The sequence below is a fragment of the Scyliorhinus torazame genome, chromosome 17, assembly GCF_047496885.1.
Source record: "Scyliorhinus torazame isolate Kashiwa2021f chromosome 17, sScyTor2.1, whole genome shotgun sequence".
NCBI lineage: Eukaryota > Metazoa > Chordata > Chondrichthyes > Carcharhiniformes > Scyliorhinidae > Scyliorhinus > Scyliorhinus torazame.
Window position 1 is genome coordinate 178,255,566 of NC_092723.1, and position 21,564 is coordinate 178,277,129.

Below are 21,564 nucleotides of genomic sequence, written 5' to 3' on the forward strand. Positions count from 1 at the left end.
TTTTGACTAACTCTGATTACCGTTTTATCAGGAGGACATAATAAATGCTTTACTTCGCAGTATTAAAGCAGAACTGGAAGGGGGTTATTAACTTGGTATGCATTATAATGTATATTTTGGCATATTGAAATGTTACACAATTTTACAATGTTATAAGCTGTAAAAGAAATGGGAATATCATGTAATTGAAAATATTTGTACATTTTAAATCTGCAGGATAATTTATTTAGATGTAATTTAAAATAAAAAATTCAATCAACTAGGATTAACAATTGTTTGAGATATCTTTGTTTAAATTGTCGTTTGTTAAACTTTAGTACTGTTGGACCTCCCAGTGGAAATCTCTTCTGAAGTCATGGGCTTTGGACATGGATCGCCCTCTTCGGCCCACCATCTACCTTTTAGATTTTATGACCAGTCTCGCCGTGGCGTCAGTGATCCTACAGTTCAGCGTTCGGTTTTTGCTTCTGTTGATAAAGTTCCAGGTAATGTTAAATGTTCTTCTCGTTCAAATGCACCTTTTAAATTACTTGTGCAATATGTTTAACTGGCATTGAACCTTTTGAAGACTGTGATTGCTTAGTTTCTGTGCATTAAGGCACGCAGTGCTTCAGTTTAATTCCGAGATTCCCGAAGCAGGAAATGCACTCGGGGGTTGTGTATTGCTATTGCTATTAACCTATTTTATATTGGAGTTTTAGCAACAATGATCTGTGTGAATAGATTGGAGCATCACATCTGTTTATATTGGTACAGAGGTACTAGCAGTCTAAGACAGTGTATTTCAAACTGGGGGTCGTGACCCGCAGATGGGTGTTGAGAGGGTCGAGAAGTGATCAGTCGCGGTCTTCCCGATCGGGAGAAGCACCCACCGGCCACGACCAGCCGGTAAATGCGAACGCTGGAGTCTTCCCGCTAGAAGTGGCAGAAGAGAACCGGTCACACGCCCGACACATACGCTGACGTCAAGCGGCCTGTACGTCCATGCTTTGGCCATGAAATTGCAGAGAAGAGATTCTTCTATTTTGTCGCTGCCAGCAAGCAAGCAACAAGACTATGAAGAGCTGAAAATGGGTCATTTTGTAAGAATGAAGAGAGAGCCAGAGACACACACAGGCCAGGATCTCACAACTGAATCCGCTGGTGGGAGCTGCACAGGAGAGTCCACAGCAGGACACAACAGTGCTGGTGCGAGCTATATTCAGAGCTCCAGGGCCTCTGGTGAACAACCATTAAAAAGAAACAAATCTGGAACAAAGTAGTAGAAAGATGATTTCTTGAGGTATGGCTTTGTTAATTGTGCCAATACAAATCGAATGCAGAGCCCATGTGTATTATATGCAAGAAAGTAGTGGCAAATGAGGATTGGATGCTAACTATATCTTACCTTTCAGGCATCTTTTCAATTCCAAACGAACAACCTCAAATTGCAAGGATAGATGATAATTGCTCTAGACACTGTGACGAAATAGATCCTTTCTGAAAGTCATTGAAAGTTTGGAAAGTGCGAGTACAAAACCAAAATTACTACATGTTCCCACACTGCAACGACACATCGAAGAAAACAGTGGGCGGGATTCTCTGGTCTCCAACGCCGAAATCACGTTCGGTGATCGGCCGGAGAATCCCCGTTTGTGATGGAATCGGGGGCGGCGCCACTTTTGCGATGCTCTGCCCCCTCCAAAATGGCATACTCTAGGAGTACACACCGCATGCCATATCCACGGCGTCGGGGCGTTGCCTGAAGCCCTCCCCCCTGATGTTCCACTCCCCCCCCCCCCCCCCCCCCCCCCCCCCCCCCCCCCCCCCCCCCCCAACCGGCTGAGTTCCCGACGGTGTCTGTCGCGTGTGCCATTTGTTGTCAGAAACTCGGCGTGGCTGCTGCGGACTCAGTCCAGCACCACCGCAGTCAGAAGAGAGCCGATCCGCAGGCATGGGGGACTTTGTCAGGGGCTGGGGCACTGTTTGGGTAGGGCCTGGGGTCGCGAAAGGGCCGAAGGGGGGGCACTATTTGGCAGGCCGGGTTAGCGCGTGGCCGGCGCCATATTGCATGGCGTGGCTGCTGCAGGCCGCCGCCATGCACGGCCGCGACCCGGCAATTTTCCGGCCATATCGGCAGCTAGAGCTAGGTGCTCTACGCTGCCTGCCTGCTAGCCACCACCAAACGAAGGATCGGTGGCCGTTTTGCACCGATTTTCCAGTCGTAAACCCCCACCGTTCCCATGCCGGCATCAGGACATAGCCTGACAATCCGAGAACCGCGCCCAGTGTTAGTAAGGTAACTGTCAATAGACTGACAAGCCAGCACGGTGGTGCAGTGGTTTGTACTGCTGCCTCACAGCGCCGAGGTCCCAGGCTCGATGCCGGCTCTGGGTCACTGTCCGTGTGGAGTTTGCTCATTCTCCCCATGTTTGCGTGAGTTTTGCCCCCACAACACAAAGATGTGCAGGGTAGATGGATTAACCATGCTGGATTGACCATGCTAAATTGCCCCTTAATTGGAAAAATGAATTGGGTACTCTAAATTTATTTTGAAAAAGAAAAAAAAATAGACTGGCCTTAATCAGTTGCACCTGGCTGCGCTGATCAGTTTCCGTCGCTACTTTCCGGAGAAGTTCCAGATTTTGAAAGAAAAGGTGGATGAAAATACTTTTTGAGTTTGAGACGCCAGAGTCAATTATTAACTAGCAGCTGACACCAAACGAAGAGACTGAACTTCTGGGCCTCACTTGTGACAGAACATTAAAGTCACACCACCAGTCCATGTGGCTGTCAGCATTCTGGAGTTGCGCCTTCGAGAGTTGCGCCTTCGAGGAGTATCCAGTGCTGAGTAAAACAAGCATTTTGTTGCTAATGCCCTTCTCCATGACCAACATATGCAAGGTTGGAATTTCCGTCCTCCTGAAGATGAAGACAGCACAAAGGAACCGACTGTTATGCGCATTTCCCTCTCCTATGAACCTTGGAGTGAGATTGTGAGAACCCCAAGCAGGCTCACCTGTCGCATTAAAGGTGAGCGAAAATGGGGTGGTGCGATGGTCAGCTGGCATTGATCATGAAGGTCAGCAGGTTGGTAAAAGTGGGTCCCTGGAAAATAGTTTGAAAAACACTGGTCTAGGACACAGTTGGATAAGTAAACTTTTTTTTATTGGAATGAAGGAATGTGAAACATTTCCATCCACATTAACAAAAAAATCTTGATGTAACTGGGTGTTGATCAAATCAGTCTACTGCATGCAAAGTTGTTACACTGTGTCCTCCCACCAGTGGTGGAGCTGCAGGAGTATTTGTCTTTATTGCATGAGGATATATAAATACACTGTATGGGTTTGGCTCTTGACAAACATGGATATTTGATTAAGTTTCAATTTTCTTTCTATCCTGAAATCTGCAAAATCAAATGCCATTTAAAAAGTTAATTCACTGAAATATCTAATTGTGTTTCTTTTTGATTCAGTCAGTTCCTCTTTACATTGTAACAATGCCCACAACAGAGCTCTCATCACTATTGGGTCATCGTCACCAAAACACCACACTAACCATTATTTCTGTCATATGTGGTTCAGTAAGAATCTAAAAAGAGTTTACATTTTTATGCTGCTTAAACAGGTTTTTCCCATTGCTTTATTTAAGGCATGTTTCTGCCACTGCAGTTTTGAGTTCTGAGTTAATGAGCTAATTTTAGCAATGTAATTGTGGGGAACCACTCCATTCAAGTTAAATAAAAACCACTGTAAAAGCACCCATCCTTTTCTTTCTGCTTTTTAATCTGAAAATAATTTGCCCTCAAATGTGAATAAAAATAAGCAGAAACAGCAGAGATGTGTTAAATTAGAAAGGAAAAAAGGAATACTTTTGTTTCATATACTGCTTTTCAGTCTGCCTGTACCACTTCCCAATTCTGCTGTCTACCTTATTGCTCCGGGAGTTTGAAACTCTGCTACGAAATCTGAAGTCAGGAAAGAATTAGAGATAACGGTGAATATGGCGGATGCATGGAGCACCTGAGAATGCTGTCTTCATCCTTTGCAGACTGGGCAAGAGAATCAGCGGAGTGACTTTGTGAACTGGAGAGGAATAGTGTTAATGTAAAATGGGGAAGAAGGGGGTGGAGAAAAAGAAATAACATAAACTGATGAGGGAAGGATGATGCCAGTATAACCTGATGTTGAGTAGGAGGAATGCCTGTGCAAATTGGAGAGGGTAGGTGAAAAAGATGAACACAAACATTACTGAGCAGGATTTTCCGCGCAGCTCGTCACACGTTTTGTGGTGGTGGTGGAGGGGGGCTGCCATTAGCCTGCAGCGGGACCTCCGGGTCATGCCGTTGTCAATGGGGTTTCTCGTTGAATGTACCCATTGCCACTGGGAAATCTGCGGCCCGGGGGCAGGGGGGCCATCGGCAGGACCGGAAGATCTCACCAGCGCGAACGGCCGGAAAATTCTGCCCACTGTGCATTTGCCTCCGTCTGTGTGACAAGAGTTTAACGGTGAAAATGTTTCCATTTTCTAATTGGCAACACAAGTGATGAGTGCTAAAATAACTACAATAAAAATAAAATACTGCAGATGCTGGAAATCTGAAATAAAAACAGACAATACTTGAGCAGTCAGGTGAAGTGAGAAACAGTTAACGTTTCAGATCGATTACCTTTTGTCAGAACTTTAGAATTGGAAGCCGCGTAACTGATGTCAAATCACTAATGTTAATCAGTGAGGTAATTGGATGGTTTTCAAAAATGTTACCCATTTTATTTTAAGTTGAAAATTGATCTCAGTCAGGAGAATGCTGCCTTTCTCTCACAGCTTAATGTGCTTTGGGAAGTTAGGTGACTACCATTGAACTGTTGTGTACATATAATCAACTTTACAGACTGGGACCAACTTCTGTCCACCTAAAGGTTATAGAACACCATAACTGGAAGAATTATTTCCAAAGTCCTTTCCAAGCTTTAAGAAATGTTTATATTTTAACGCTCTCTAAGAAACCTGCCAAAATTCTAAAATCTAAGGAATGATGGAGAAAGTACACAAGGAGTTGATTGAACTAAAATTGTTATACCACCCCCTACTATACAGACATGTTTCATTGGAGATGTAGAATAACATGTCAAAGTATATTTTGAACTATTGTCTTTTATATTTATTTTGAGGTGACATTTAACAGGCTGTTTGCCTAAGTGGTATTCTCTTTGTGAATTAAGAACTCACATCTTGTACAGAATATTTTGAATATTTCAATACCATTCTACAAGGCTGACGTTTTTCTGAAATACTTCTGCAGGTGAAATGCTTTATTTAAAACGATACAGTACATAAACATGCATTGCTACAGCACTCTACATGCAGAGGCATAACTCAACTGCTTGCACAATGGAGGAAAAGAGGATGGAGAGGGGAGGTGCAAAGCGTTAGAATGAGGGATGGAAGGTGTGATGGTAGAGAAGTGAAAAACAGTTACATCATTGATGGGAAGGGTATGTGTTGATGGCCTGGGACAAAAGCGCTCACAACAAGATTTGATCGTGTGACTGGGGGAGTGTTTTAATTAATTTAACAAGCTAGGTAAACCAGCATATAGAAACAGAGATGAGGAATAAGGTGCTTAAAGGAGTGAGAGTGTTGGATGGCATTGAAGAAGGAATTAGTAACATATTTGATGGAAGCAGACTAAGAAGGACTGCAAGGAATCCAAATGCAAATACGCAAAGCTTGGTGATTAAGATTGGTGAACTACTAGCATAAATAACCATGTGGGAATATGATGTAGCAGCAGTAATGGAAATATGTTTTAAAATAGTGCCTTATTCAAGAAAATAAAATGTCCAGAAAAGATAGGGCAGGAAAAAGGAAGTTGGTAGCAGTATTGCTTGGAGAAGGTGTTGTAACATTCCATTGAGGGGAAAAGAACAGAATTAATTTGGTTAGAGTTGGGTAGCAAAAAGGGACTGTTCACCCTGCTCAGGATAGTGGATTAAGTCCAAATAGTGAGAGATGGAGGAGAAAGTCTGAAGGGAAATGACAGATATCATGAAGTTATTCCCAAATATTGATTGGGATAATGTTAGAAAAGAGGGTGAAGACGGTGAGAAATTCCTGAAATGTGTTCTGGAGAATTTTCGTGACCAGCATGTTCTCAGTCCAACCAGGAAGAAAGTACTGCTGGTTCTGGTGCTCGGGAATGAAGTGAGTGGGCCAATTGTCTGCAAGGAACACTTGAGCAAGAGTGATTATTTGTACCTCAAGGTTTAGATCAGCAATGGAGAAGAGCAAGGAACAATCTAAAGTAGGACTTTGAAATTGGCAAGAGTGCTAAGTTCAATGGAATGAGAAGGGATTTAGCCAGGGTAGAATGGAACAAAAGATTGACCGGAAAAACTAACTAAACAGTGAGTGATCCTTTAAAGATGTGCAGGTTAGACGGATTGACCATGCTAAATTGCCCCTTGGTGTCTAAATGTTAGGTGGGGTTACGGGGATAGGGCGACGGGTGGGCCTAGGGCCTAGGTAAGGTGCTCTTTCAGAGGGTCTGTGCAGGCTCGATGGGCTGAATGACCTCCTCCTGTACTGTAGGGATTCTGTGAGAGTGGCTTGGTAATTGGAAGTTGTAACTTGTGCCAACTTTAACAAAATGGAAATTGTCCATATCTTAGTTGTGTTTAAAATAATTACCCGCACTCGACTAAAATTTCCGCAGGACCCTTTTTTACTTTGTATTGATTGTAGTTAACTGGACAGATGTTTAATATATTGATGCAGATTTAATGTGCATTTCAAGCTTACCAATTCATACAAACTAACTCAATACATGGTAACTCCTACTGTAGTTGATCTGAGGAAACACTGTTTATTCACAATGAAATGAGTTTTAATGAGATCATGCATTTACTAGAATTCACATTCTGTTAACTAAGGAACCCATGTAACTATGCCAGCTGCAACTCTGGTTTCCCAGAAAGATGCCAGATGGTTTCACAGTTGGGAATACTTAGCAAATATTTGCATACTGTCTAGTTTCAAGATCTGTGCTTTTATTACATGTCAGATTGTCTTCATGTTAGCAATTACGACACTGAGTCCAAAAGTTATTGTCTCTAATTGCCTTGGGCAAATAATTTAGGCTCTCACTTCAACCCAATGTGGGGGGGCTTGCTGCACTGTTTGCAGCTGCTGTTTTTTTAATTTAAAGTACATAATTCATTTTTTTTCCAATTAAGGGGCAATTTAGCGTGGCCAATCTACCTACCCTGCACATGAAATTAAATGAAATGAAAATCGCTTATTGTCACAGGTAGGCTTCAATGAAGCTACCGTGAAAAGCCCCTAGTCGCCACATTCCGGCGCCTGTTCGGGGAGGCTGTTACGGGAATTGAACCGTGCTGCTGGCCTGCCTTGGTCTCTTTCAAAGCCAGCGATTTAGCCCTGTGCTAAACAGCATCTTTGGGTTGTGGGGGTGAGACCCACGCAGATACGGGGAGAATGTGCAAACTCCACACAGACAGTGACCTAGGGCCGGGATCGAACCCGGGTTCTCGGCGCCGTGAGGCAGCAGTGCTAACCACTGTGCCGCCGTGCCACCCTGCTGCTGCTATTCAAATGAAAATTTATAGCCATGCCCTGCCTGTGCGTTCTCACAGTTCAGAGCCCATGGCATTATTCAAAGTTGATCAAAAGGTTTCTTTGAGGGTCTTGCCAACATGTGTCCAACAAACCATCTGACCACTCATGCCAATGCAAGTTTGGGGTTATTGCAGGGCATTAACTGCTTGTTTCATTTACCTCAATCAGAGTAGTCACTGAACCTATATAAATAACTTACTTATTTTTGCACACATTTTCCGTAGCACTTTATTTCACATAGGTGTACCTAGACTGAAGTGGCATTTTCCCGTGTCATTGCTTCCATCTGTTGTTTGAGCTCGCTGTAAATCATTTTGTGGATCGTTACTTTTGTGCCTTGGCTGGTTGCTAGGAGTAAAACCATAGCTTCTACGACATTTGTGTTCCAAACTGTGTTTTTCCAACTCAAAAGAACATGTTGATTCTACAGTGAAGTGCCAGTCTTGTTTTCAGATATCAAAGTAAGGTGTGACTTTCTTTCCCAAGTTTGGGTTTCTCTACCTCAGAGGAAACTTTACCCTGATTTTTCAAAAATCTTTGGTGGAGATGTCAACAGAAGCTACTTACTGTTCGCCGTGGGAGAACTGCGAGGCTTGCATGGCAGGGCAGTTACTATGCCTGCTATACCCTGAGTCAGATGTTTCAAGTCCCACTTCAGGACTTGAGCAGAAAAATCTAGGCTGACATTGCAGTGCGGTATTGAGGGAGTGCTGCACTGTTAGAGGTGCCATCTTTCTGAGGCCCTATTTTCCCCTCGGGTGGGCATAAAAGTTCCAACAGCATTATTTCAAAGAGTTCTTTTGGCCAATATTTATTCCTTCGTCGTTATCACAAGGAATGGATTTCCTGGTCTTTATTACATTGCTATTTGTGAGAGTTTGTTTTGCCTGCCACATTTCCTTCATTATATGAGGATTTCAAAAATACTCATTGGCTGTAAAGTGAGGTGATGAAAAGTGTTATATTTAAGTACAAGTCTGCCTTGTCTTTCTGTCACCTATGACAGTACGTGCCCAGAAACTTGTATTCAGTCATGGTGAGCTTGCCCTTTATTATTATCCATGCCATAATCTAAAGATGAAAATGAAAACAAAATGCATTGTAAATGGCAAAAAGAAATTAGTTACTTAGCGTAACAAAAGGCAAACATTTTTTTTTTTTTTGAATAAATTTAGAGTACCCAATTATTTTTTTCCAATTAAGGGGCAATTTAGCGTGGCCAATCCACCAATACACATCTTTGGGTTGTGGGGACGAAACCCACGCAAACTCGGGGAGAATATGCAAACTCCACACAGTGACCCAGAGCCGGGATCGAACCTGGGACCTTGGCGCCGTGAGGCAACAGGGCTAACCCACTGCGCCACCATGCTGCCCAAAGGCAAACATTTTATAGCTGTTCCTTGCAACGGTAAATGTTCATATTGGGACTTAACTTTGAACTAAATCAACTTGGTTATTGAATTAACTGTTGCTTTCTCTGCCTTTTACAGAAAAATGTTGGTTGATTTATTATCTCAGTCCCTGAAGGTGGGCAGAAGTAATGTTTTCTCCTCTGTTAGTCTGTTTGGCTTTAAACAATAGCTCTCAAACTAATGGATGGATTTCAGCAAAATCTGGTACACAGATTGGGTATAGCACAAAGAAGTAGTGATTAGTTTTTAGCAAAGGTAAGCATCCGGAACTCGACCTTGGAATCATTTAAAGGATCTATTAACATTGGACGATGGGGCAAATTTACTTTTGTTTTTAAGAATGTTGTGGATTGTCTCAGCTGTTGTGGCGGAATTTGTCACAGCTGTCAAAATGTGAACAAGAGTTTTCCAAACAGGTTGTTGGGTGTGGATTGGCCTGAAGCCTCCTTGGCGAGATGGAAACTCGGAATAAAAATATTTTTTCAGTTTTGAAGTTGCAGATCATCAACCATGCAGGGAAAAGCCTCAAGAAAGAGCTGTGTAATTTTACTGATGTTGCGTTAATACAGTGTGGTGGAGGTATGCGCTCGACGAGTGTCTTATGTGCTCAATGTTTGAGAGTTGTTATAAGTTATATTGCTGCAGTATTAAGGCCCTTTGCAAAAACAATTGTTGTGTATTGCTGCCAATAGTATATGGCTGGCCCGAAGCTTGCAATTTCAGCGAAGGGGCTGGTTTAGCTCACTGGGCTAAATTGCTGGCTTTTAAAGCAGACCAAGGCAGGCCAGCAGCACGGTTCAATTCCAGTACCAGCCTCCCCGAACAGGCACCGGAATGTGGCGACTAGGGGCTTTTCACAGTAACTTCATTGAAGCCTACTCTTGACAATAAGCGATTTTCATTCATTTTTCAATTTATTCATTTGTGGAGCTGAATCTTCCCTCCTGAGGTTTCCCACCAAATGTATGCACGGTCAATTTGTGCAAAAGGCACATTTAATACAATTCAATCCTGCCATTTCTTAGATATTGCCTGCTGCAGTCTCCTCTTACCTGCTCTTCTGGGCCATCGTCAAATCTGTTTGGAACTTTGACTGTTTTCCCAGCAAGTACCCTTGTTGCATTCCCAGACCTTAACCTGCACTTGGGTCCTGGGCACTGTCCCCAGCCTCATATCCCAGATCCTCCATCATCCTTTTGCAGCCCAGTGTTCTTATCTCCCTCCCATTCCTTTCAGATCCAGCAAGCTATCACTGCCCCCCCCCCCCCCCAACCCCCAGTTTCTATCTTCCTCTCGGTGCTTCTATTCATTTGATTCTTTTCAAGCTCATGGACCATGATGTTTTCTAGCTCCCATCTTTCCCTCCGTGTTCTTTATCCAATTAATCGTTCAGTCCCCATTGAATTACTTGTTTTCCAGAACCCCATTGCCCCCCCTCTTATTTCTGCACAACCCAATTTCCCTCTCTGCTACCACTCTTTCCACAATTCAGCCTTCTCTTACATCCTGCCTTACACCATTGAACTCATCAGTCACCACAACGAAGGACATTTCCCTCTGTATCCCAACTTACTTCCTGCTTACTCACAGTTGGCAATGAACTCTCCATTCTCAGACATCGACTCCCACATCCCCACGTTGAAATCGGAAGAAAAGAAATGCGTTAAGTGGCTAGACTCATCAGTGAGGAGAAACAGGGAAGAGGCACAGGAAAAACTGACACAGAAGCAATGAAACGATAGCTTAAATACAAATATTGTTGATGCAATCAGAAATGTGTGTCACAGCTATACATCCAGAAAAATAGAAATGTTTGAGGGCAACCAGAGAGAGAGGTGGGGCGGGAGGGGAATTAAGATTATGAAGGAGACGGAGCCAGAAGAATTTTCATCTGAAATAACCGAAAATCACCTGCGTTGAAATGCACTCTTATAAAACAATATTTTTCAAATTACCATCTGTGATTCTGTGAAAGATTTGCTCATTGGTTTTCTTTTAAAAGTGTGTTCGATGTTGTAACTCATTTTTGGAAATTACTTTGCATATCCTGTCACAGAACACTTGAGGATGGTGCTGTGTACTCAGCCATTGCAGTTTCTTGGTAATATGTGTGCAGATGTGCACTGCATGTGCTTACTGCTTCCACTTTATGCCCATCAACATTACAAGAAATCTTGCTCAATAAAAGCCAATTATCGAGCCCCTATGTTTAACCCCGAGAACGGTTGAGATATTTTGATTACAACTCTGAGAAAAAGTACCTGTTGAACAAAAAAAAAATCCTTTATGCCTATGAGGATACTCGGTAGCATGACAAATCTTGTTCATGGTTAGAATGGCTGAGGGGCAAACTGGCAAAAGTTGCAGAAGAAGCAAACTCAATCAGGAAGGCATGGAAGTGGAACAGTTGTAGACTTTTTAAACAGAAATGTAGTGTTCAAAGCTACAATATAACGGGCAACACGGCGGCGCAGTGGGTTAGCATGCTGCCTCACGACGCCGAGGTCCCAGGTTCGATCCCGGCCCTGGGTCACTGTCCGTGTGGAGTTTGCACATTCTCCCTGTGTTTGCGTGGGTTTCGCCCCCACAACCCAAAGATGTGCAGGGTAGGTGGATTGGCCACGCTAAATTGCCCCTTAATTGGAAAAAATTAATTGGGTACACTAAATTTTAAACAAAAGCTACAAGATAACTTTTGGTGTTTGATGTGTGTACTCTTCGATAAGTCATTCTTATTTGGCAAGTTATCAAATTGAAATCTCGCCAGCATGATCCAGCTTTGAGTTCACTTTATCATCGGTTTGTCATTAATGTATGAGTATCATACCTTCCAGCTGGTGGTACCATTCAAGATGGTGTCAACTTCCCCACTGTTACTACCCTTATAAACCATAAAACCCCAAAATGGAGCTGAAGTTTAGGTTCAGAAAGATATGCTAGATTTTCTTGCTAGGTTGGCTGGCACACATTGTCTTCTAACAATAATTGGGTTGGGAGGGAAAATATCAGAACCGAGGAGGTGAGATAAAGTGATGAGAAAAAGACGGACCATGATTTCCGACATGGGAAGAAATTAATGCAGGAGAGAGAAGCTGAAGTAGCAGGAAAGTCGAAGTTGAGTAAAGGTTAGCGTGGAGGGATGATGATTGGATTGGGTTGGATTTTTTTTCATTGTCACGTGTACCGAGGTACAGTGAAAAGTATTTATCTGCGAGCAGCTCAAACAGATCATTAAGTACATGAAAGAAAAGAAAAAGAAAATACATAATAGGGCAACACAAGGTACACTATGTAAATACAGAGACACCATCGGGTGAAGCATGCAGGGGTGTAGTGTTAATGAGGTCAGTCCATAAGAGGATCATTTAGGAGTCTGGTAACAGCGGGGAAGAAGCTGTTTTTGAATCTGTTCATGCGTGTTTTCAGACTTTTGTATCTCCTGCCCGATGGAAGAAGTTGGAAGAGGGAGTGGGAGGGGTCTTTTGATTATGCTACCCGCTTTCCCCAGGTTCGGGAGGTGTAGATGGAGTCAATGGATGGGAGGCGGGTTTGTGTGATGGACTGGGCTGTGTTCACGCTCTCTGAAATTTCTTGTGGTCTTGGACCAAGCAGTTGCCATACCAGGCTGTGATGCAGCCCGATAGGATGCTTTCTATGGTGCATCTGTAAAAGTTTTTTTAGAAATAATATTTATTCAAATTTTTACATATTTACAGAAAAAAGAAAAACAATGAACACATAAATAAACATCTTACAACTACATCACGAATTTCCCCCAATATACAAACCCCCCATTAAATAATAATAAACACAGTAGAAGACACAAAGTCATATGCGCTCTGTGAAGAACCTTAAATTGTATCAGGCTAAGCCTGGCGCAAGAGGAGGAAGAATTAACCCTACCCAGGGTGTCCGCCCACGTACCCTCGTCTATCTCCTCCCCAAGCTCCTCCTCCCATTTGCCCTTTAGCTTCTCCACTGAGGTGGTCTCCTCCTCCTGCATCTCCTGGTAGATCGCCGAGACCCTGCCCTCTCCAACCCACACCCCCGAGAGCACCCTATCCTGAGTGCTGGAAGCAGCGGAACTCCCTCACCTGCCGTCTTACAAACGCCCTTACCTGCATGTACCTGAAGGCATTTCAAGGGGGAAGCCCGAATTTTTCCTCCAGCGCCCAAGGCTCACAAACGTCCTATCTAAAAACAGGTCCCCCATCCTTCTAATTCCTGCCTTGTGCCAGCTCAGGAACCCTCCAACCATTCTCCCCGGGACGAACCACTGGTTCCCCCGGTTTGGGCACCAAACCAAAGCCTCTACCTCACCCCTGTGGCGCCTCCACTGCCCCCAAATTTTCAAAGTCGCAGCCACCATCGGACACGTGGTGTACCTAGTCGGCGGGAGCGGCAGCGGTGCTGTCACCAGTGCTCCCAGACTCGTGCCACACAGGATGCCATCTCCAGCCTCTTCCACGCCGCCCCCTCACCCTCCATTAGGTGCATCTGTAAAAGTTGGTAAGAGTTAGAGTGGACATGACAAATTTCCTCAGAGGAGAGCGGGGTAGTAAAGAGCGAGAGTTCAGCGAGGAGAGCGGGGCTGTAAAGAGCGAGAGTTCAGTGAGGAGAGCGTGGCAGTAAAGAGCGAGAGTTCAGCGAGGAGAGCGGGGCAGTAAAGAGCGAGAGTTCAGCGAGGAGAGCGGGGCAGTAAAGAGCGAGAGTTCAGTGAGGAGAGCGGGGCAGTAAAGAGCGAGAGTTCAGTGAGAAGAGTGGGGCAGTAAAGAGCGAGAGTTCAGCGAGAAGAGCGGGGCAGTAAAGAGCGAGAGTTCAGTGAGAAGAGCGGGGCAGTAAAGAGCGAGAGTTCAGTGAGGAGAGTGGGGCTGTAAAGAGCGAGAGTTCAGTGAGGAGAGCGGGGCAGTAAAGAGCGAGAGTTCAGCGAGGAGCGCGGGGCTGTAAAGAGCGAGAGTTCAGCGAGGAGAGCGTGGCAGTAAAGAGCGAGAGTTCAGTGAGGAGAGCGTGGCAGTAAAGAGCGAGAGTTCAGCGAGGAGCGCGGGGCAGTAAAGAGCGAGAGTTCAGCGAGGAGAGCAGGGCTGTAAAGAGCGAGAGTTCAGTGAGGAGAGCGAGGCAGTAAAGAGCGAGAGTTCAGTGAGGAGAGCGGGGCTGTAAAGAGCGAGAGTTCAGTGAGAAGAGTGAGAGTTCAGCGAGGAGAGCAGGGCTGTAAAGAGCGAGAGTTCAGTGAGGAGAGCGTGGCAGTAAAGAGCGAGAGTTCAGCGAGGAGCGCGGGGCAGTAAAGAGCGAGAGTTCAGCGAGGAGAGCAGGGCTGTAAAGAGCGAGAGTTCAGTGAGGAGAGCGGGGCTGTAAAGAGCGAGAGTTCAGCGAGGAGCGCGGGGCAGTAAAGAGCGAGAGTTCAGCGAGGAGCGCGGGGCTGTAAAGAGCGAGAGTTCAGTGAGGAGAGCGTGGCAGTAAAGAGCGAGAGTTCAGCGAGGAGCGCGGGGCAGTAAAGAGCGAGAGTTCAGCGAGGAGAGCAGGGCTGTAAAGAGCGAGAGTTCAGTGAGGAGAGCGAGGCAGTAAAGAGCGAGAGTTCAGTGAGGAGAGCGGGGCAGTAAAGAGCGAGAGTTCAGTGAGGAGAGCGAGGCAGTAAAGAGCGAGATTTCAGCGAGGAGAGCAGGGCTGTAAAGAGCGAGAGTTCAGTGAGGAGAGCGTGGCAGTAAAGAGCGAGAGTTCAGCGAGGTGCGCGGGGCAGTAAAGAGCGAGAGTTCAGTGAGAAGAGCGGGGCAGTAAAGAGCGAGAGTTCAGTGAGAAGAGCGGGGCAGTAAAGAGCGAGAGTTCAGTGAGGAGCGCGGGGCAGTAAAGAGCGAGAGTTCAGTGAGGAGAAAGGGGGTGGAATGAGCGGGGCTGTAATGAGTGAGAGTTCAGTGAGGAGCAAGGGGCTGTAATGAGCGAGGGGAGCGGGGCTGTAATGTGCGAGAGTTCAGCAAGGTGGGTGGTAATAGGGCTCTGTCACTTAAAGCTATTTCTTATTTCTAACGTTTAACAACCCAAATATAAATCATTTAAACACACTCAACTTCCAGAAGAGAAACCCCTGCCACACTGCACTCACTCCAGCCATAGATCATCAAAGTCCATGATGAATCCTTGGATACCATGGACTCTTTTCCATACCTTAGGAGCCTACTGTCATTGAGGGCAGCCATCAACGCTGAGGTTCAATACCACCTTTGGTGTGTCACCACAGCCTTCCGTCTCCTGAGGAAAGGACCTCCGACTCGGCACCAAGCTCATGGGAAGAATGGTGATATCTGCCCTCTTAGATCCTGCAGGATAGACACACCAATGTCCATGTTCTTGTTCAGTCCAACATCCCTGCTGATACACGGCAAGCATGCTCAAGGGAGGCAGAGGTAAATGCTTCAAGGACACCCCCAAAACCTCCTTGGAAAAAGTGCAACATCATCACCGTTACCTGGGAATCTCTGGCCCAAGACTGCCTGAAGTGAAGGAAAAGCATCAGGGAAGGAGCTGAACGCCTGTAGTTTCATCGCCTTGAGCAAGTTGAAGCCAAGCGTCGACAGTGATAGGAGCACATGGGCACCCCACCCGCCTGCTTCTCCAACCACCATCTGCCCCGCCTGTGACAGACTGTAGCTCGTGCATTGAACTCCTCGGTTACCTGGGAACTCATTTTTAGTTTTGAAGCAAGTCATCCTCTACCCCGAGGGACTGTCTAGGAGAGATTGTGAGAAATTGAATTTACAAGACGCCGAACATGTGACTATCTCGGGGACAGTGTGGGTTAAGGCAGGGAGAGCCAGAAACCTGAAAACTGGTGTAGTGCCAAGAGTTCTCGGAATAAACAAAAACAAGTTGGTGCCACGGGGGCAGAGCCTCCAATACAGAGCGTTCCCTCCCAAATTCCATCTGTATCTCTCCTCTACCTGCATTGAAAATGTTGGCATTCATCCTATAGCCTCATTTCCTGCCACTGAGTGAATGAGGAACTAAAGGGAGGTAAGAGTTCATTTAGTTGCACAGAATAAAAGTTTTGAACGAAGCAGCCATCTAATTCTTGTCCAATGTGTAGAAGACTGGACCATGACCAGCAAATAATACTGCAGCATTTGGAGAAACAAGCAGGGAGTGGAACTCATTGACGAGTTCTTTCAAAGAGGAAGCACAGACACAGTGAACTAAATAACACCCTTTTTTTTTTCTCTGCTGTTACCTCCTTTTGGAATAAAGCCACAAGATTGTGAACAAACAACAACAGATTTTACGATACGTGTGCAGAAAGATAAAACAATTTACAAATTGCATCTTGTACTCTCAAATTCAGGATAAGTGTGAGCTACATGTGACTGAACAGATGGACTGTTGTCAGACACCCCACGAGAGAATAAATGACAGACACAACAAAAAAGGGTTCCATGGATTTCCTCATCAAACCACCCAGACATTCATCCCGCTGTGAGTCAACCAATCTCACTAAAATTTCATTGTTCAGACAAAGGTCATCTCCACCCTTGAAGATCTGTCCTTGAAATTCTCTCCAAAGGTCGTTGCCACCCGGATGGCTTCACCAAATGCCCACCTCGCAGGGTTTTAATCTCTCCTTCCAAGATTCCTTCTCTCTGGATTCCCAAGTACACTCTAACCTTAGCTTAGAAGCGTGCTTTCAGATTTATGGCTGTGCCGATCTGAACTGCTCCAAAGTGGTACCTTTTCCCCAATGGCCCTGTTTTCTTAAAGTCTGCTCCTCGCAGCTCTTTAAATTAGCGCCTATTCTTTCTTTTAACCTAACTGAGACCTGTTTTTGTAGCAGCTTTATTGAAGATTATTTTGGACGCCTTTTTGTGGGAACAAGTGTGAAATCAGACAAGTCCTTGGTGTAATGTCTTGCCTGAAAGACGATACTTCCATCAGTGTAGGGAGGTGGTTTGGCTCAGTGGGCTGGACAGCTGGTTCGTGATGCGGAGCGAGGCCAGCAGCGCGGGTTCAATTCCTGTACCGACTGAGGTTATTCATGAAGGCCCCGCCTTCTCAACCTTCCCCTCGCCTGAGGTGTGGTGATCCTCTGGTTAAATCACCACCTGTCAGCTCTCCCCCTCAAAGGGGAAAGCAGCCTCTGGTCATCTGGGACTATGGCGACTTTACTTTTACTCGGTCTCAGAAGACTGCATTGGTGCTTGAACCCTCAATGTTCTGAGTCAGAAGATCAGAGAGCTCTCATGAGAATCAGGATGACAAATGGCATTGCACTCTGTGGTTTGTCTTCCACTATGTTCCTGCCCATTTGTTATATCGATACAAAATTGTATGGTATTCTAAACTCAGAATATCATTGCAACAAAAGTAAGGAAACTAGTGAATATTGGCAACATTTGAGGTTTCTTTGTTAGAAAGTCAATAATCCAAAGCAGATTATAAATTGTTTTGTTGAGAAAGTAATAAACTAGTTACGCAGGATAAAAGGTGTGGTTTGTGAAAAAGAATTTACCCAGCCAACATGACACAGGATTGCAACGTGTTTATGCTGCATCACCCTGACTGGTAAGCTGTTAGCTTGACCACAGTTCATCACATGATGAGCTTTCTGAACTAATGCATACCGTCGCCGCGAGGCGAATATATGGGCGGCACGGCAGCACAGTGGTCAGCACCATTTGGGTCACTGTGCGGAGTCTGCACATTCTCCCCGTGTCTGCGTAGGTTTCCTCCGGGCGCTCCGGTTTCCTCCCACAAATCCTAAAAGACGTGCTTGTTAGGTGAATTGGACATTCTGAATTCTCCCTCCACGTACCCGAACAGGCGCCGGAATGTGGCGAGTAGGGGATTTTCACAGTAACTTCATTGCAGTGTTAATGTAAGCCTGCTTGTGACACTGATAAAGATTATTATTATCTCCTCAGTCACTTTCATGTATCCACTAGCATACATATTGTACATAGAACATAGAAAAATACAGCACAGAACAGGCCCTTCAGCACACAATGTTGTGCCGAACCTTTGTCCTACATTAATCATAGATTATCATAGAATTTACAGTGCCGAAGGAGGCCATTCGGCCCATTGAGTCTGCACCGGCTCTTGGAAAGAGCACCCTACCCAAAGTCAACACCTCCACCCAACAAGGGCAATTTTGGACACTCGGCAATTTATCATGGCCAATCCACCTAACCTGCATATCTTTGGACTGTGGGAGGAAACCGGAGCACCCGGAGGAAACCCACGCAGACACTGGGAGGATGTGCAGACTCCGCACAGACAGTGACCTAAGCCGGAATCAAACCTGGAACCCTGGAGCTGTGAAGCAATTGTGCTATCCACAATGCTACCGTGCTGCCCTTAAGAACAAATAAATCTACACTATATCATTTTACCGTAATCCATGTACCTATCCAATAGCTGCTTGAAGGTCCCTAATGTTTCCGACTCAACTACTTCCACAGGCAGTGCATTCCATGCCCCCACTTCTCTCTGGGTAAAGAACCTACCTCTGACATCCCCCCTATATCTTCCACCATTCACCTTAAATTTATGTCCCCTTGTAATGGTTTGTTCCACCCAGGGAAAAAGTCTCTGACTGTCTATCTATTCCCCTGATCATCTTATAAACCTCTATCAAATCACCCCTCATCCTTCTCCGTTCTAATGAGAAAAGGCCTAGAACCCTCAACCTTTCCTCGTAAGACCTACTCTCCATTCCAGGCAACATCCTGGTAAATCTCCTTTGCACCTTTTCCAAAGCTTTCACATCCTTCCTAAAATGAGGCAACCAGAACTGTACACAGTACTCCAAATGTGGCCTTACCAAAGTTTTGTACAGCTGCATCGTCACCTCACGGCTCTTAAATTCAATCCCTCTGTTAATGAACGCTAGCACACCATAGGCCTTCTTCACAGCTCTTATCCACTTGAGTGGCAACTTTCAAAGATGTATGAACATAGACCCCAAGATCTCTCTGCTCCTCCACATTGCCAAGAACTCTACCGTTAACCCTGTATTCCGCATTCATATTTGTCCTTCCAAAATGTACAACCTCACTTTTCAGGGTTAAACTCCATCTGCTACTTCTCAGCCCAGCTCTGCATCCTATCTATGTCTCTTTGCAGCCGACAACAGCCCTCCGCACTATCCACAACTCCACCAATCTTCGTATCATCTGCAAATTTACTGACCCACCCTTCAACTCCCTCATCCAAGTCATTAATGAAAATCACAAACAGCAGAGGACCCAGAACTGATCCCTGCGGTACGCCACTGGTAATCATTGGTGGTGTGTACTGCTTGGGCTCTAAGCAGCCCTGTTGGTTGGGAAAGTATGTGCTCTGGGGAAACTAGCAAATACGAAAGAGAAAACGACTTGTATAATCAGAAATTAAGAAATGTTACAAAGACATCCTTTTAAAAAAAAAATGTACAGTACCCAATTTTTTTTCCAATTAAGGGGCCAATCCACCTACCCTGCACGTCTTTTTTTTTTTGGGGGGGGGGGGGTGTTGTTGGGATGAGACCCACGCAGATACTGGGAGAATGTGCAAACTCCACACTGACAGTGACCCGGGCCAGGGTTACCAAGACATCCCCCACCTGCTGAACTACAGCTCAGCCAAAACTCTGCTGCCCCTATCCACAGCTTATTCACCCATCTTCCCTGTCCTTACTAACTTAAATGTCACCTGGTTTACACAACAGCTCAAATTTGGTATTCTCTTATGTGTTTAAATCACTCCCTGGGCTCTTTTTTTTTTTTCATTTACCCCCCCCCCCCCCCCCCCCCCACACACACACATAATCTGGGGCTGAAATGTTCAGCTTGTTGTGTATCAAGGACCTAAGATGCACAATTATAACCTTTTGTATATTATTTATTCTTTCATCGGGCATCATGTTGGACCAGCATTCATTGTCCATCCCTAACTTTTTTGAATAAAGATGTTACATTGGCAGTTTTCCAATCCTCTGGGACTTTTCCAGAATTTAAAGATTCTTGGAAGATTACTGCCAGTGCATCCCCTTTCTCTCTAGCTACTTCTTTTAACATCCTGGGATGCGACCCATCAGATTCAGGGAATTTATTGGCATTCCCCATAGTTTCCCGAGTACCTTTTCTCGAGTGATTGTTACTGTATTCCGATCCTCCCCCATCTGCCCCCCCACTTCTGCCCCTTGATTATTTATTTTTAGAGCGATATTGCTGTCTTCCACCATGAAGATTGCTGCAAAGTATTTGTTGAGCACGAATGTACTGCCATTTCGTGGTTTCCCCATTATTATTTCCCCAGTCTCATTCTCTGAGGGGCCTTTGGCTGAAACTCTTGCTGTCCGTTTTTATATTACTTGCTAGTTTACTCTCATAGTTTATCTTCTCCTTTATTTTTTTTGTGTGATTTTTTTTTTTCAAAAGAGAGGGAAATGTTGAGTTGTATCAAAGTTCTGGAAGCCATGGAGACTCCGCCCCGTGTTTGTTGGAGCAAATAAACCATGGAGCAGAGAAAGAGGCCATTCAAACCTTCACACCTCTGTTGGCTCTTTGATCGAATTAGTCGCACTCCCCTTGTCTTTTTCCCCCACCACTCCCGAACTTTATTATCTGGCTCATTTGTCATTTTAATTCTTCGCTAACCTGCTGGCAATCCCAATTTAACAATGCAGAACTTCACAAAGCAAGGATTGTAACCTACTAGTACTCTTCTGTACCTGCAAGTTGTAAATCATTACAAATGTTTGGTTACCTTTTCTGATCACGAATGAAAGTAAAAGTCAGAAAGCAACGTAAAGGGGAATTGCCACCGAACTGAAAATCTGATCAAAACATCAGAAATAGATCCGTTATGGAGGGTGCATTACTGACTGGGGAATTCTCCGATGTCCTGTGCTAGGGTGTAACTCTCAGGATTTCTTTTCGTGAGGTTTTTTAAAAATTCCTCCGCGTTAAGTTGCGGTAATTCAGGGAATTGCTCTGAATCTCTGTCAGTTATAGTCATCTGCTGATAGGTCACTGAAATTCCCCCATATATAGGAAGCAAAAACGCCAAAATAAATGTTGATAGTTCAAATAAAGGTGCATGAATCCAGACACAGCACACGTGACTGGCTTACTGCTTGAAAGTGTAATCGCCAGAGATTGAAGGGGAAGTCTGGCCATCAGTGCTGCCTATTTTTAAGGGATAGACTTGCTACAAATAGAACATAAATATAACCAGTCCTCTATTTATTGAATATTGTGTAAAAGGTGAATGGCATTCATGATCTTTATATGGGGACAATTTTCCTGGATAAAATGATTAACTTTGGTTTTATTATCAAGGAATGTAAACACACAAACCTCCTTTATGCTGCACCCTAATCTGCAAACGAGCCAAAGTTCCAGGAAATGCCACTCCTAAAACCGCAAGAACAATTGTGACATTGGGAGAAGGTCACCTGTTTATCTAGTATGAAGGCATGAAGCTATATGAGACCTGCATATTTTTCTGGAAGCACTGTTCTTGTTTTAACAACCCCCACATACAGAGACTGGTTTCCTCTTGAAAT

The 21,564-nt window shown here is 44.8% G+C and overlaps 1 protein-coding gene across 1 annotated transcript in view; it reads left to right on the forward strand.

The window, feature by feature from the left end:
- clec16a (C-type lectin domain containing 16A) overlaps positions 1–21,564 on the forward strand; it is a 324,098-nt gene that overhangs the window by 259,303 nt on the left and 43,231 nt on the right. The window contains exon 22 of the mRNA XM_072481721.1: positions 318–485. Within this exon, the coding sequence (XP_072337822.1) occupies positions 318–485 (168 nt within the window). The remainder of the gene's footprint in view (positions 1–317; positions 486–21,564) is intronic.